The sequence below is a fragment of the Scedosporium apiospermum genome (assembly GCF_000732125.1).
Source record: "Scedosporium apiospermum strain IHEM 14462 chromosome Unknown SEQ_SAPIO_0044, whole genome shotgun sequence".
Classification (NCBI taxonomy): Eukaryota; Fungi; Ascomycota; class Sordariomycetes; order Microascales; family Microascaceae; genus Scedosporium; species Scedosporium apiospermum.
The window spans coordinates 463,003-480,020 of NW_015971745.1; the positions used below are offsets into that span (position 1 = coordinate 463,003).

At 51.6% G+C, this 17,018-nt stretch overlaps 4 protein-coding genes across 4 annotated transcripts; 2 read left to right on the plus strand and 2 right to left on the minus strand.

Annotated features, from left to right (window-relative positions):
- Nucleotides 1–515: 515 nt before the first annotated feature.
- SAPIO_CDS0984 (uncharacterized protein) lies at nucleotides 516–1,013 on the minus strand (the record flags this gene model as incomplete). The annotated part of the gene is made up of 3 exons (XM_016783650.1): nucleotides 516–700; nucleotides 785–797; nucleotides 858–1,013. The coding sequence occupies 3 exons, from the start codon at nucleotides 1,011–1,013 to the stop codon at nucleotides 516–518; spliced, it is 354 nt and encodes a 117-aa protein (XP_016645924.1).
- Nucleotides 1,014–1,521: 508 nt separating this feature from the next.
- SAPIO_CDS0985 (Uncharacterized protein) lies at nucleotides 1,522–2,155 on the plus strand (the record flags this gene model as incomplete). The annotated part of the gene is made up of 2 exons (XM_016783651.1): nucleotides 1,522–2,030; nucleotides 2,092–2,155. 2 exons carry the CDS (start codon nucleotides 1,522–1,524, stop codon nucleotides 2,153–2,155), a joined length of 573 nt encoding a protein of 190 aa, XP_016645925.1.
- Nucleotides 2,156–2,895: 740 nt separating this feature from the next.
- Nucleotides 2,896–4,170, minus strand: SAPIO_CDS0986 (Cyclin-dependent protein kinase regulator Pho80; the record flags this gene model as incomplete). The annotated part of the gene is made up of 2 exons (XM_016783652.1): nucleotides 2,896–3,394; nucleotides 3,503–4,170. 2 exons carry the CDS (start codon nucleotides 4,168–4,170, stop codon nucleotides 2,896–2,898), a joined length of 1,167 nt encoding a protein of 388 aa, XP_016645926.1.
- A 1,413-nt stretch (nucleotides 4,171–5,583) lies between these two features.
- SAPIO_CDS0987 (Armadillo repeat protein) lies at nucleotides 5,584–8,900 on the plus strand (the record flags this gene model as incomplete). The annotated part of the gene is made up of 4 exons (XM_016783653.1): nucleotides 5,584–5,884; nucleotides 6,007–6,192; nucleotides 6,283–7,763; nucleotides 7,881–8,900. The coding sequence occupies 4 exons, from the start codon at nucleotides 5,584–5,586 to the stop codon at nucleotides 8,898–8,900; spliced, it is 2,988 nt and encodes a 995-aa protein (XP_016645927.1).
- Between the last annotated feature and the right edge of the window lie 8,118 nt (nucleotides 8,901–17,018).

The window sequence follows — 17,018 nt, forward strand, 5'->3', positions numbered from 1 at the left end:
ACCTGGGTCCCTTGCATTCTGTGAGATCGAGGTTCTTCCCGCAGTATGAAGTAGTTTTGATCGGAACACGAAGGCTTGGCTCAGGACATCGCCTTTCATCATTCAAAACATGCTCAAACAGGCATTCTCAACGTGCAATCGATGTATACGCAAAGGTAGACCACGCGACACTCCCTACATTCCGAGAAAACTCTAGAATTCTACGCGACTCTCAGAGGGCCAACATAAAAACATATAAGCCGTACTCTCCCTCCCGTCTCGACCATGAGGGCCTCAACATATGACTGGAGAAGGACCTAGACCATATACACTGTATTTTGTTTTTGTTCGTAAACCTCATTCTAACCCTTTTTGATGACGTGAAGCCGTTAAGACGTATCGAGTCCATACAACGCCCTGCCTCGGAAATCCGTCCAAATCCTCTGTTTTTTGGCATGACTAGGGACACCGTGCTCCTGATTTATGGTCGCGAAAGAGAAACAAGAATGCGCGATCGGTGCGGATAACCATTCAATTTAACCATCCATCTTCACATCCTCATCGGGAGCTTGAAAATCGTCATCATCTTCGTCATCGTCGTCATCAGGGGGGTTCTCCTCGGCAGCCTTGGCGAAGTCGATGATCCGTCCACGGGTTCGGCGACCAGAGTTGATGATGTTGTTGGTGTCAATCTCGTCGAGGTTATCCTCCTCCTCTTCTTCTGTATGGGGTTCATTGTTAGGATACGACTGCTAAATGAGGGCAGGGAGAGCGCATGTCACGGCGCATCACCGCGTTGACTTACCAGCATCGTTGGCCTAGTGGATCTATGTTAGCATACTCTACCGACTGTGAATATTCTTCTTGTAAGGACATACCTCATCCTCCTCCTCTTCATCATCGTCATCATCGTCCTCGTCCATGGCGGTGTCGACGTGCTCCTCAGCAATAGCCTTGCCCTTGCCCTTGTTCTCCTGGACCTCGCTGGCCTGGGCGGAGGCGCCGTGAGGAAGAGTAGTACCGTTCGAGGCCATTGTAGCTCAAGAATTTAATTGTTTCTGTTGAAGGTTTCGCAATTGGAAGAAAGGGTCAAAGATGTGTCGAGAGTTGGGACACTTGGGTGGTCAAGTCAGGTTTGTGCTGGAAGTTTGCAAGTGTGAATGGGATTGTGAGAATGGGTGGTGGGGAGGAAGGAAGGTGGCGGTATGGTTAGGTAGCTTTTTTAGCGTCTGGGATGCGACTGGTGCCATTGAGCAAGGCCCCCCTCCCAAAACTCTAAAAACAGTCTGCGATTGTTTGCAGGCAGCGGTCCTCTGGGCAACCACACAATCCTGTCAGGCTGGTCGAGATCGCTTGGCAGCAGTTGCCATAATCTCAATTACCCGATATATTTCCGATTCTGATGCCGTCAGCAGTAATCGAGGATACCTTGGTCACAGTTGCAAGGAGTGTCCTACTTGGATGGTGTGTATGAGTCCCAGGTTTCCTTCCGTCCCGACCCAGTCCTCCGTCAACATAATTCCACAGGAATAACCTCACAGAATGAGAGTCGCTACTCTCTTCTCCGCTCTTTGTACGGCGGCGGTCGCCAGCGCCGAGCTCGCCAAGATCTACATCCAACCCGTCTCAACATCACCCAGCACAGAGACTCCCCCCGACTTCCTCGCCGATATCGAATACCACGTCGCAGACTCCTCCGTCTCCGAAGTAGTATCTTACGAGTTCCCCGAAATCCCCGAAGATGTCGAAACCGTCCGCATCGGCCTCTACGACAGCTCCTCCAAGTCCTGGATAGCTTCCTCCCTAGCATCCGTGGAGAACTTCAACAAAGGCTACGCGCCGGTCATTCTGCTTTCCGTGGACCAGGCTGGACGGCCGATTGGTGTCACTTTCAAGGGAACCCTCATAGATGCTGGCCAGACGAGAGACTTTGGCCCCAAGGCTATCGTCTCGGTTACGAGGAAGGGGGCGCAGCCCGAGCTGAACAAGCCGATTGTGCTGTCGCCAGAGGGCAAGAAGGTCGTAGAGGAGGAGAAGACTTTGCTGCAAAAGTTCGTTTCGCGATGCCTATCTTTACTATTCATGGACTTGCGCTTACTGATTGTCTCACAGGTACTGGTGGGTAATAGCGGCCGGTATGCTTTTGATGATGTCGGGTGGAGGAGAGGGAAAATAGAATCTTGGCCTTGTATTAATAGACTGCTTGTCCATGCGATCCCGCTTAGCGTTCTCACTATTTTCACATCACAAATTCCCAAACAGACACCACCAGATAGTGATGGTATCTTCGTGATATCCTTCTTTCTAGTACGCATACCCCACTAACTAGGCTCACATCACGTCTCTCCAATCTGCCGTCCGAGTAATGCAGCAAACGCGCCTGGCTGCACTTCTGTCAAGTAAAATAAGTATAGAATAAATGTAGTATTAAAACATTGTAAGGAGCCCTTAACCGGCCGTCTAACATCGACATGATGCGAACCAGAAGGCCAGCATGCCATGACCTCCGGGGTATCCCTCCAAACAACCTGAAGTTCGCTCGCCATTCCATGCCTCTATAACAGTCGCTTTCTTGATTGGCCTAAAACACCCCAATCCAAAAACATTTGCCTTCCCATGCAAACCGTTTTCCCTTAACTCCGTTTATCTAACGCCATAATACACTATGATTGCGGGAATAAACATGAACATGAGGAGCCGGGGGGTCGTCCAATGTTCGTGGTACCCGCCCTTTTTGTAAGATGAGCTCGCTTCTTTCTCGGCCGACAGTTAGAAGGCCAGGATAAGGAGATGGATTGAAAAATAAAAAGACAAAAAAAAAAAAAAAAATGAGAGAGAAGAGAGGCAAAAGGAAGAAGAAAAAAAATTATAAGGCGAAACCCCACAAAGGGGGCTAAGTGATTCGCTGTGGTCCACTCAATCATCCGCATGCTCCGGAGCAGCGGCGGCATCTGCAGAGACTGCGGTAGTCTCACCATTAGGGCTTGTCGTCTCAGGATCCTCTAATTGATCGTTTTTGCTCGGGGAGCTCTGGGTAGATGGCTGGAGTATGTAGCCGGGGCACCTTTCTACCAAGCCCTTGTAATATGCCACAAGCACGTCCGGATTAGGGACAATCTTCCAGTCAACCCTGTAGAGGAATTCGAGCTCGAGAAGCTTCAGTTCAGTAACGCGAATACCGCCGACCTTGGCGTAAGTAGCGTTGTTCCAGAAGGAGTCCGATAACCCCTTGGCGGCAACAGTAGCTGCAGTAATAAGGAAGCGATGTACCGTAAGAGTGTTGATAGTGAACTCGGGATATAGCGCACATAGGCGGTCAATATAATATACCATGGATAGTAGCAACGGCGGCGATAAGGTCGCATGGTGAGCAAGACGGTTTAGGTAGTCTAGTACGGAGATACCAGGCGCAGTTCTACACACGATGGGTGGTTAGTGAATGGCAAAAGAAGGAGGAGAAAAAGAGAAGGGAAAAGGGAAGAGCTGGTACAAAATGGCGACATAACGAGGAGTGGTAGCATACCTAGAATGGAAGCGGGTTAAGCTGCCAGAGCGCAAGGCAAGGCCGTCATTCGTCTCGATCAACTCCGATAGCATGTGAGCTATTAAGATGACCATATCTCCCACGGGACAATTCTCGTATGCGAGCGGGAGTACCTTCGGCTCGGCTGGCAATGTTCTATGTCGCTGGGCCGGTCGAGCAGACTCTTGCGAACCTGCATTCTGAGAAGATTGTGCCCGGCAGTCCTGAGCAGCACTAGGTTCCGCCGCAGGGGAATTGGGCCTCCTCTTGACGGACTGTGACTTCTTCGACGTAGTTTGCGCATCCGCGTGCGACCGTTCGGCATTAGGCGTTCTGTGGACTGCCAGGACCTGGGGGTCGTCCGAACTGGAAGACTGGGTCGGCATGCTCCCACCGGACGGGGTAAGCCCGGAGGCGGGTCTGTCGCCGGCACCGCCTAGGGAGGGTTGCATAGTAGTCGGAGAAGACATCAGGGTCCTGGCCGTCGGAGAAATGGTTATTTTTTTAGGCGACTGCGACAGACCGGCGCTCTGCCGGCTAATACTGCGTGACGAGGAAGGGAGACTCGGCGACCCTTGGGGCGTTCTGGCGGGGACGTACTTGAAGGTTCGAGGAGAAACATTCTTGGAAGAGCTAGGGCTAGTAATTATCGGTGAAGTCGTCAACATGATGTTGGAAAATCATTGTTTGGAGGCAGGCATGCAGAGGTGCGGGTGGTTGCGAGTGATAACTCCTCCAAGGTGGGGGATAGACCAAGCCTAGGAAGAGAGAAATATCGGGTGTCGATCTGGGAGCCCATATCAACCTGCGGAGGGCGATACCAGTGGCATAAGACCACGAGACAGCCAAGAAAACGAAAGTCAGTCACCACACGAATGGTAGCACTACCCCGGCAGAACGATCGCTTTGAGTTTTTTCCAAATGGAACCGACCCCGTAGTTTGGAAGCGAAGATCGATGCTTTGACAGACGCTTGACCAGAACGCTCACCGAGCACAATGCAGCCTCTAGAGAGGGAAGAAAAAAAAAAAAAAACTGGAACCTCGAAGATTGCATGTACAGGAAGTACGTACCAGGTACTAATTTGCTCACACGGAATCTGATTCGTTTATTTTTATTACACACAGCCAACCATGTCCAATTTGGGGAGGAACAGCACTCAACAGCGGGGCATTTTAGTCAGCAGGACAGGAGCAGGGAGCACTTGAGACCTTCCATCGCCCTTCCCGAGCCACAATCGAACCAGTAGAAGTACTTGGCAGAGGTCTGTTTTCAGTGTATTTGTACACTTTACAAGTTTGTACCTTGGGCCAGCAAACTGATGTTGATGCGTGATCATGCCGTTTTGGGTAGGGATGGATTTGGTCTGCTGCCAGCTCTTCTTGCCTTTGCTCTGAATCGATTTGAGTGAACGGCTTTTTTTTTCCAGCCACTGATAGCAGCCTTGCATTGGCTGGTTGGGCTTTTGCATCAACAAGAATGGTATTTTGATTTCTCGTCTACTGGCAGGAATCAACATAATTCGATGAATTTAGTCCTCCTTCTTGACAGCTTCAAGAAGGCTCTTCCCTAATTTTCATGACACCGAACCAGGTTTTTCTTACTCCTTGACGATCACTGGACCGCTGCTCCTAAACTACATAGTGGCTCCTCCTATCACCACAGATTCCCCCTAGCCACAATTATTGCATCACGATTTGCCCCCAACATAGTTGTACTATTTCCGGGAGGCGTCTTGTGTTTAGCCGTTCTCTTTCCGATCCGGGCATCCATCCCCAACCTACCTCATCTTGCCTACTTTGTTTTTACAGGATATATATAAGATTGCATCCGCCATTTTCTTCAGGAAACCCCGCATATAGAGAGAGGCAGCATCGTCGCGAGTCCACCACGTACGTCATCAGTTTTAGCGAAGTCATTTGGACCCTATCAACCCCTAGAACCATATATCAATCGCGCAACCGAAGAGCTCGAAAATCGACAAGTTCGACAGTCTCCCCCCCACCTCGAGCATAATCCTTCCCTCGGCGACCCTATAGACCCCACCGAAGTCCGTACTTGCCGATTATCAAAACGTCGCTCATGGGTGATCACGAGACGTCGATGCTGTTGGCACAGCTGCGCTCAGCATCAACATATCCCGAGCAAACAGCTGCCCTGCGGTTGCTCAAGAATGAAATTGTCGGGCACACCCAGAAGAAGGAACTATGGGTCGTAGCGGGCGTTCTCGAACCCATCGTTCGAATCCTCTCGGCCTCGAACCCTCCCAGCAAGCTTAACGGAAACGACGCGAGGTTTGGAACCAATACCGCGAGGACGGTTACCGAAGAGGAAGAGGCGGTACGGCTCCAGGCAGTCCAGGCCTTGTCGACTATAGCCAGTGGTATGTTTCTTCCCAGGATGGCCTAGCGACCCAAACCAGACCGCATATTCCACACATTTTGCCCTTGGTGAGGTTAGATCTCAGTATGCTAATGGTGGTCATCACTGTCATCACTGTTGCAGGAGGCCCACCCTTTCTCCCACCTCTCTACGCGACCGGCGCTATCTCCGCTATTCTAGCGACCCTGTCGCCTTTCACGAATTCGCCCTATGTTGTATACGCCTCTCTCCGAGCTCTGAGTGTGATCGCCGACGCCGCGACGGTCGCCCCGCCAGGCTCGCCATTCGATCTTCAGGTCCTAGCCGACAGTCTCTTCATACCTACTCACATCCACTCCTTACAAGGCATACTTTTATCAACCTCGCTCGACAACGTAACTCAATCTCAAATTACCTTAGCAGCCAACTTGATCAGTCGACTATGCAGGGATGCCAATCACCGACTTGCGCTGTCCAAGGCCAATGGCGTGTTAGATGCCCTCGCCACCCGTCTTGCCAGTTTTGTTGTCGCGGAGGGTCTTGTGATACCTGTGGCGGAGTGGGCGAGGAAGGGCGACGCTGACGTGCTGGAGCATATTCCAGCCCCGGCACCGAGTCATGCCAAGATTGGCCCGATTCTCCATGCCCTTGCTACCATCATCTCGGATTCCCGGTACCGGGCGTTCATGCTCCTCACATCGCCTGCAATCCTTGCCGTCCTTCCGGTTACCCAGTTCATTCCAGCCCCCGCTGTGAGGGCCGCATGGCAGTCAACCGGGCTTTCCGGCGTTCCATCCGGCGAGTCTCTCAGCGCGATGGACTATCTCCTGCCACCCATGCCAATCCAACGAGGTGCTCGCCGGCCTCGGCGCAAGTCTGTGTCGGTCGAAAGCCGGGAGCGGAAATCTGGATTGGTAACTTCAACACATGAGCAGGTGCACTCGGAGTCCTACGGACAGGTGGTGGAGTCCCAATCCGGCGAGGGCGAGGTTCCGGAGAGCCCTCTAATCCCATATTTAATCTATCTAAGTCGATCTAGTGATGACCTAGTGCGACTGATGGCCATCGCGGTGTTGACGCCCTTGGTCAAGGCAGACTTTGTTACCAAGCCCGGGAGAGAAACCATGATCGCCACATTAATTGTTCCTACACTAACCCAGCTTATTCGAGACCACTTGGAGAAACAATGTACCAAGGACTCGAGGTTTGTGGTCGATGCTGCGACAATGGAGACGTGGGAGATTTTAGAGCTCGCCCCGGTCCTTTTGGCGAGGCTCATTCTTGACCATGAAGCTCTCCAACAAGCAGCTTTTGATTGCAAGGCCATCGAGACCTTGTCGAAGTTACTTCAGGAAGCCTACAAGCCAGCCATCTCGACGCAGCCTAAAATGTGGTCACCGAATCCGGGTACCGGTATGGACATGGACGAGAGCTCGGCTGCTTGCAGGCTCGGACAGGCGGGCGCGTTGCCTCTACTCATGCACCGTATCAGGCTGCGCGAGAGTGCTTTAAAAGCCATTGCATCCTCATTAGCCAAGGAAGATTATCGAAAAGCTTTTGTGGAGCTCGATACTGTTCCCTACGTTATCGAGTCGCTCTCACAGTACCCCGGGAAGCCTCTTCAAGCCAAAGAGCGTCCTCGACGCCAAGAAAAATCGGAGGAGGATGCGCCCGCGATTCCGAAGCCCGGTTACGGAGAGAATCCTACCCCCGTGATTATTGGGGCTTGTCATGTTGTTCGCATGTTGTCACGGTCGGTGAGCATACTTAGGACGGCTCTTGTGGACTACGAGGTTTTCATCCCCATGCTCAAGTTCTTGCGGCACCCGAACGTAGATGTACAGATTGCAGCAACGGCGGTGATGGCCAACCTTGTGACGGATGTTAGTCCCATGCGAGAGGTGAGCTTTTTCTTTTTTATCCCCTTCTTTTTTTTGGGATACTGTATCCCCATTTTCCGTACAGCGGGTTATCTCTCCTTGTTATAGCAATTGACTAATCGTCCGTGGTTTTAATAGGCTCTGCTCGATGAGGGTATCATGAGGATCCTCTGCGAGCATACACGTTCCTCGAATCCTTCGTTGCGCCTCAACGCACTCTGGGCTCTCAAACACCTCGTCTATGAGGTGGGTCCTTCTTTGAAGAAGGCAGTGGTTGAGGAGCTCACGACAGGCTTGCTCGTTCGTCTTATCTGCGATGATACGGAAGATAAGGCGCTTATTTCTTCTCGTGGCGCTGGAGACAGCCCGTCCTTTGGCAGTGAGGTTGGCGATATGGATGAAGATGTTGATATGCAACAATCTGAAGAACCAAAAGGATTCGTCTTTGGGTCGACAACTACAGGGCCACCGCAGGACACGGGCCGCGGACGGAGCAGGTACATGGAGGATAAGCTTGCACGATACCGCGAGTCCGAGTTGGACCCTGTGCGAAAAGCGAGAAACGATGACCTCGCAATCCAGGAGCAGGGCCTAGACCTTATTCGCAACCTCATCACGGGCACCCGCAACGAGGTCATCGGCCATAACACGCCCTCGGAGACCACGGAGATGGTCGACTTTATCTTCGCAGAGCTCGGGCAAGACCGCCTCTTCAACATCCTCGAGGCCAAGCTGCGACCCAAATATATCCGGCCTTTCTCCCGACGCAACTCTGGACGGCGCGAGTTGGCGCACGAGTCGAAGGTGATATACCCGCAGGCGAAGCTCATCGAGATCGTCATCTACGTGCTCGTGCACATCGCGGCGAGCGTGCCGCGACACAGGCAGCTCGTGATTGCGCAGACAAAGATGCTCAAGCAGCTCAGCGCGCACTTTAATAACAAGGAGAAGGACGTGCGGTCGGCACTGTGCCAGTTGGTTACGAACCTTACGTGGCAGGACGACCAGGATGACGCTACGGGGTGCAGCCAGAGGGCGCAGGAGCTGAAGAAGTTGGGGTTCCTGGCGAAGTTGGAGGCGCTTCAGGATGATGATCCCGAGCTAGATGTTAGGGAGAGGGCGAAAGGGGCTCTATGGCAGATGAAGAGGCCTTATTGACACGAGGAGGAAGAAGAAGAGGTAGAAGACGAAGGGGGAGGGGAGAGGGGAGAAAGCGGTTTGTGGCTGTAGACAGCGGATCGCTCTCATTTCATTCTTCACGCCATCGGTCCAACATGGTGGTAGTTCGTGTACAATAAATAGTGTCTATACAGGGTCGTCGTCGGAGGTTATTTTACAAGCATATATAAACAGGATGACGTTGTAGTGCTTGGGCACATTGCCGGACAGCACAGAAACTTGAGTATCTACCACGATCTATGTTTGTATTGGCGAAGAATACGATCGTTTGTCCAGAATCATGGAGGAATCGACCAATTCGGCCTGACAGAGCTCGCTTCTACTGATTCAGATTCTGCGAAGGCGGGCTGCTGGCGGTCGAGCACCTTCATTCATGCGAGAGGTCTAACCATGAAAACGTACGCCAGCCCTGACAACAGCGCGCAGCTATATGCAATGCCCCGGGTTGGTCTCGACGAGGACCACGACAGGTGGCCCAGGTATTCCCAAGATATCACCTACCATAGAACGACCTAGCTACTTCCGGTACTAACTTAATAACTAAGAAACGGAGCCGAACGCGAATGAGTCGGGGGTGAGGGACAAGGCGGAGGTAACAAATCTGCTGCGTAGAGCGGAAGGTAGCCGCGAGAGAAACTATCGAAAGGTTGGGTCGGTATTCCCGTGGAGTTGGCGTATGATATGGTTTTCTCCAGTCGGTGTCAGGGCAAGGCTCGGTGTGCATCTAGAGGTTAGCATAAGGGACCGAGCCAAACTCTTTTGCTGTGAACGGACCTCGCCTTATGCCTCTTCCGGGATGGCCGGTATTGTTCGTGCCACTTCTATTATTGAAATGATCTTATGTGTTCGTGATGGCCTTTCAGCCGTCGGTGTAGTTCGATTTCGAACTAGTCTGATAGGGAGCTAACGTTTATTGCTTCGTAGGTGATGCCCTCGGACATGCTGAGGCTCGGAGAACCACGGTGATTGTGGGAGTGTATCTTCGGCGCCGCCCGAGGAGGAATGGGACTCATCAATGGTCCGTGAGGGTATGATGAAGCATCAATTTAGTTTTTAAACTCGGTAGGAAGTAGGTTGGATGATGGCTCACCCACGGACTCAATACTAAAGCGACGAAGACGCGGTATTCCAACGCCGTGTGAGGTTACGCATTTTCACGACGAATATACTTGCAGTGAGGATAGTGAACTTGAAAGCGTCACGCTCTGCTTGGTCCTGAGGAAAGGAGAGTGCCACCTACGTAGTACGAGTGTAGCTAGTCGTCTATCGGGACGTATGGCCCCCATGATGTTGCTCCCTGATCTGGACGATACAGGATGGGCATCTGCCTCGGTGTCCGACAGAATAAGCAACGTCCCCCTATTTCCCCCCTTTTCTTGGGAGATCTGTACAACCTTCCTAGTAGTATAACGAATCTAGAAAAGCAAAAACAATCTCAACGGCAAGGGAAGGTTGAGTAGCGTGTGCCTTAAGCTGTAGAATGCGTGGAAAGAATGTCTTGAGGTGTGGTGTTTCGCCTTGTTCAGAAAGGGATCTGATATTAAACTGCGCCGAATGAGCTGCTACGCGACCTGGAAGATATAGGTCTAGGGTCCACCTGGAGGGTGAGTATGAAGATATTGATTTCATTCCTCGCGATCTACTGAGTTAGACATCAACATAGAAAGTTCTCCCCACAATCACACAACTGCTTCGCCAACTCTGTTCGACGTCGGGTTAGCTTAAATGTGATAGACTGATAGCTGACCGGGAGAGCTCCCTCATGCCACATAGCTCCTGTCCAACAGACAGACCGCCGGACAACGGGAGACCATCCGGACCTTCACGCCATTTACAAGTAGGACATCGTTTTATAGACGCCTCCGCTCGCCGTCCCCCTACGCCAAGTTCCAACCATGCCTTCGGCTGCCTACTTCGCAGTGGCCAGAGGACAATACGCTCCAGTATCAGCAATGTATATTCTGGCGTAGATAAGTGGTGCGGATGTATGAGATGCCCGAGGGGGCAACGGCGACACCCACTTGAATCTCCATGCCCCCCATGCCCTCCATGTCCCATAGATCTACAAGTATACATACTCAAATGCATGGGCCTTCCCACCCACTCCGGGGTTCATTACCCCGAAGAGAATATTGCCAGGGGCTAGACGAGATGTGCATCTCTTCCCGAAGTAAACTACTGTACGGAAAACTGCATGGAAGACGGCCCCGGGCGGGCGGGCGGGCGAGATATGACATTGGAATTTGGAAGTGATGGTGGAAACAAGTATGGCCAACCGCCCACACGCCCCAAAGACGGCAGAGGGTAGGCAACGTTACTTGTCTGTCCTGGCAACTTGTCGGGGGAGAAAACCGGAAGATTAGATTGCTCGAGCCGTCTCGAGACGGAAAGCCGGGCCAGGACCGGGCCAGAGAAAGGGGGTTCGGAGAATGTTAAGCATCATGCGGTCTTGGAAGTGTTGGAACAGTCCTTTCTCTCTTTCAATATCGATATTATATATATATTAATATCAGGGGGGCTTTTGGGGGAGCCGGGTGGCCGGGAGAGATGCCAAGGCAAGCAATCATGGGAATGGGGATTTGTTATTTTTCGACTTCTTCTTAGAGTCAATGTCCGAAGTATTGCTGATGGGCTTGGTGGCCTCTTGTTTATCCGATTGGCGAGGCGGTTCAAAACGGTGGTGGCTGGAGGTAAGATGGAGGAAGAGTAAAATGGCCGATTGGGTGGCGTGCAGCGATGCGGGAAGATTGGGGGATCGGGAGAAGCAAAAGAAGGGACTGGAAGGGAAGAGTGGATGGTCTCATTGGCTGGGAGATCGATTGTATGAAAGCATCGGAGACGGGAGGCGTCAAATCACATCGAGGGAAAGACGTGAAGGGGGAATATTAAGATGGCGATGTTATAGATGCTTTCTGTTCCTGTTCCTGTTTTCCTGTCCCTGTTTTCCTGTCCCTGCTCGTCCCCTTCACCAGCCTGCTGGGACCAACGACAGAGTCGGGTTCAGACAAGACCACATGCGGCATCCCACATTGCCTTTAGCCGGTTTGATTTAATGTGATATAGGATGGCCAAAAAGCAGGAGAAGAAAGAGAACGTACGACGACAGATACAAGCACGGCAAGACGAAACAACTCGAGTGGGGTATCTGGCTCATGTTTGTACAATCGAGAGACTAGGGCGAGTTCATCAAGCGCTTCTCTGACCACCTTGGACTCCGTCTGGCTCTCTACAAGTAAGTGAGCGCGTTGGTGATATTGGACGCGGGCTGAGACAAGACGGCACAGAGGGTCTCGTCCAAATTGCGTTTGTGTGCCACAGCATGTATAAGTGGGATTAGCAGAACTGGGTCGCAGAACGCATTTTACGGTAAATCATGTTCATGTTTCCCTCTTTCCAGAAGCTCTCTCCCTTTGTTCTCTCTGGCGTGCATTTTTTTTTGGGGGGGGGGGGGGGGGGGGGGGGCGGGACATCCGCTCCCTTCCTACCCGCGCATATCACCCAATGCCAAAAACATCGCGGGACCGGAAAAGAGGGGACATGACGATGATTGGCGACGGGAGCATGGCGTTTCAGACCAGGGGCGATGAAGATCTTCGCATCTTGATGCGTCTTCTCCCCAGTGCGTACTTCGTAAACGGCAGACACAGGCATCAAGGTCTTTGGCGGATCAATCGGTCATTTAAGCTTCGGTATAGTCGATATGGTGTCTGGAGTGAGTTTCGTGTTTGAGGGACTCATGTCACCAAGTGCTATCGGTAAGTCCATTACGAGGGTTAATGGGGCCGATGACCCTCCAGAAAAACTTAGAGGGAGTATATAATAATAAACTAGAAAAGAGGGAAGAGAACAATTTCTGCTTTGAAGTTTCTTTGAAGATCCTGAACTGATTCGATCGCATATACTCATATTGTGGAGGAGTTGCTTTGACTTCGTTTGGTTGATACTAGAGGGGATAATCAGGGAACTGGACAAAGACATTGAGTCCACTCCAATGGACAGGTGAACTGGATAGATATAGCGCAATCCCACCATCCTGTTTGGTGGGTTTGCAATGCTCCAACAATATCAACTGACAGAAAGGATTTACCGGAATGTGACTTCCCATTCCAAAGGCTCGGGATGTTTTTACTTTTGGCCAGTGATACAAGTACCGCCGTGTCCAGGTTCGTCCTCAATTGTTTGACGCTGCGACGTATGCGTACGAGTACTTCGCAGGGTGGGGGTGGTGTGCCAAAGCCGAAACAGAGGAACCAAGACCAACACACTTTCCACAGCTCAAACTTTCCCATTTGATCGGCCTCCGCTGGGTGGGAATTCCCGAGCAGCTGGGTCTGGGAATGGGAATGGAACTTGGAGTGAGAAGGTTCGGCTTTCCCCATTCCGCTGGAAAGGGAGGGCGAGGGTGTGCTGTCAAGATCTACGACTGTGCTCTCTAACTTTCGTACGAAGTATGCCCTTGTATCCTTTAGTTTCCATCACCAGGAAGCTCTGTCCAACACACGACGCACACTGGAAGGTGGTGTCTCTCTGTGTCTGGGACATAACAGCCGAAAATGGCTCAGTTTCCCAGGCTGAGTCGCGAACACTCATTCAAGACCTACCTCGCTGGCTGTATTACCTCATTGCCAGGTGCTGCGTCGATAGGAAAACCGCATCCTTCGTGATTTGAAGTGACACGCTTTACGCTGTGGTTGGTGTCTTTTTGTCTTTCCAACCCAGGCGTCTTCCAGCACTGTTACCTTGGTTGTTTCATCAATGCGAAAGCCCGCCCCTCCTCTTCGGAGACCCAATTGTTGTGCACGTGTGATCTCTGAAAACGCCGAGTAACCAGCCGGTCGGGAAAAATTGGTTCTTTGGGGCTTTGCAAATCCTGTGGCAAAGCCGAGGACATATCAAAGATGACCAACGTACAAAAGTGTACGGAGTAGAGAGCTTATGATTTGACTGTACCCAATCATGGACGCCAAGGAAAGGGGACATCGGTAATATCGTCCATTCTTAGGTGGGCCGAGACCTGTGCTCTTCGAACTGAACCGGCGTCGATGCCTAGGAATGCTGGCTTCACAAGCTGGGACCGTGGGAAATGCGGAAATGATGGCAGCCCTGTTCGAGCCCCTCTCGTCAGCTTACCAATGATGGCTCTCGATTTCATTAGGCAATCGAGTCATCTGGCTGCGCCTCCGACATGGGCGTCTCGAATCGACGGGGTTATACTGTGGAGGTCAAGTGAAGAGGTCTGTTTTGGGGAGAAGAGGGCTCGGCTGCGAGACATGCTGCTCACTCCCTCCACTCGGAGTAACGGTAATACGGCGGGATGGATGATCGGATGTAAACTACGGAGTAAACTACATGAAGAAGAGAGGCAAAAACAAGGTCCACTCGAACAAAGACGCCGCCGATGCTCATCATTGCCGGGAGGTCGGTCGGTATTTCATTCTTCAACCACTGAGGTAATGTGGAGTTAAACTCGGCCTAGACCGCCGCCGTGCCGGAAAGGTTCGATTATGGAACCACTAGAGCGGAAATTCGATATTGTGCTCGGCTCCCGGCATTTGCCATCGTAAGATTTTTTTTTTTTTCTTTTTTTTTTAGGCTTGGACTTGGTGAACCGGGGTGGTGATTACCTCTTTAATTCGCGGAGACTTGGCGAACGGAGGGCAAACCCCAGACCTTTCGGAGGGAACCCGTTCAGGCATGCGTCCGAAAGCACGAAGGGATATGGTTAATTTGATCTAGGGGGTGAAATAGGCAAGAGTTGATGCTAATCTTGAGGGCCCTGCGTGAGGAAATCTGTGGGACGCAAGGTACGGTTGACGCGATGCCAGAAGGAAGAGCACGGGGTCCATCCTCCATCCTCAGGAACACGAGAGCCCAGAGCCGGAGACATGGGTTTCTTTGAGATGGTAGCATCTTGGCCTCGTTGTACTCCTTCGTACCAACAAGGAATAAGAAATTCTTCAATTCCTCCCAAGTGCAACATGACGAAGAAACCTTAGCAGACATGTATACAGTGTCAATACCGTATGTTGGCACTATGAATGCACAAATGTCGGTTCTGGATCTGTGCTGTACTGCACAGTACAATCTGTTCATGTTGTGTCACGATTAATACTTCATGTTGATTGATTCTTCCTCCAATTTCTTTTCGTCTTTTTCCGGAGCAAGTTTCCATTCCAATGGATTCTTCCCAGAAGAAGGAATAGAAAAAGAAAGGAAAGAAACGATGTGCCGAAAAACAATTCCACCTACCTGGATTCACATAGAGCACTGCCCAATTTCCGTCATCTCGGCGAGTTCTCCGAGTCGTATTAATTGCGAACCATACTCTTGAGTCTCATGGATTCCCAAACCCCCCTGTGGACAACTTCTTGAGCAATTAACGGATAATAATGCTCAGCATCAATACCTTGTAAAATCAGGAGGATTAAGACACGCCGCCCCCACGTTTTGCGGTCGACAGGAGCATAGGATCCCGCTCCCGCCAATACTTCGTGAACTAAGCTCGCAAAATACTATTTTAGTAGTAGCTGGCACTATCGAGCCCCCATATCCCCCTAACAATTTCCTCCACTCGGCCCCCTTCCAATGCGCCCCCAGAAGGAGCTAGTGAAACATGCCCTTCCCACGACGACTCAACAAGGTCCTGGGTCCCTGGAAGCGAGTCAAGTCTGGCCTGATCGCATCACTGGGGTCATGGGTAAGGGACCACGCTAGTGGAGGTATACCGAGGTAGATTACTTCGTACAGTGGAGATGAGACGGAAATGCTTTGAGAGGATGAGAGGGAACTTTTCTAGCGCCAGGCTGGGCGATCCACAGCTGTATTCTTCTTTATCAGCGCGTCACTGGTGGGAAGCAGGGACCTCCTTTCCACTCCTCGGATCCACCACACTGCCTTTGCCCACAGTCGGAGGATAGCGGACGGGTCTTGTTTGTTCCCCGTCCACGTTCCCGCCCATCGCCATTTTAGTGCCCGGCCTCTCCTCCTAAACTACGAAATGACAGGTTACGACCTCGCTAAGAAACGGGCTCTGATCGCGCCGTGTTTTAAAGAGCGGGTACGACGATTGGGGGCAATCCCACATTATTTGCTTTTCTTCATGAGAATTCACTAGGGGCCACGCGTTTGCGAGTGGGTGTCACTCAGTGATTGCCTTTTCTTCACATTCCCCCCCAAAATGACGTCTTTCGGCACGCCGGAAACCGCACAAGTATCTGAAAGTGCTAGAATAACATTAACATCATGTGGGAGACGATGGAAATCTGTGCGCTAGGAGGACTGCCGCCGTCAAGCACTAAGTCTGCTATGCAAGTCAAGAGATTCCCGAAGCATGGTCCAAGGATCAAAAAAGGCACAGGACACTGCGATCTGGAGCCCCCGAAATGGAGCACATAAACTGGATGGACGTGACTGGACGGGGAACACGGGGACATGGGGCATCTGTGTCTTCAACTGCACGATGGGTGCGGACTTTATGTACGCCCCATGCAATAAAATCCAAAACGTGACAAGGGCGAAAAAAGAGAGAGGTAGAGAAAGATGAAAAGTGAGAGAGATGTCAGGAAAGGTGAACATTTCGGAGCTTGTTGCCTTCGAGTCGTACAAAAACTATTCCAAGATGAGATCAGATATGCAGCACCAATTCACGTCCCCCTCGTCTTGGCTTCAGCGACTACTTCTCGACGACAGTCGAGATCGTCAGCACCAACTTCCAAGCTGCCTGCCTGGCACCTCTGTTTGCGATGAGCTTGCTTGGAACCAAGGAGCTTTGCTTGGAGCAGACACCTAACCAGGTACAGTGTCCATCCAAAGTCCTCAACACTGGGCTACACACGTACCCGTGGTCCGCCTCTGATTGGACTGAAAAAAAACGACCCTTGCTAGCGGTCCTTGAAGAGGGGGTGGAGCAATGGAGAGAGGCGGAGGACCCACGGTCCGTCTAGTAGCGTTGTGTACTTCATACTGTATGTACCGTATGGCCTCCCGGCTGGAATGAGAACTGTCTTCGTTTAGGCAAGGTGCACCCTGGATCTCAAGTGGGGCCACTTCTTGGAGGGGAGAAAGCGTTCCAGACCGCTCCTATTGGATACAAGTACA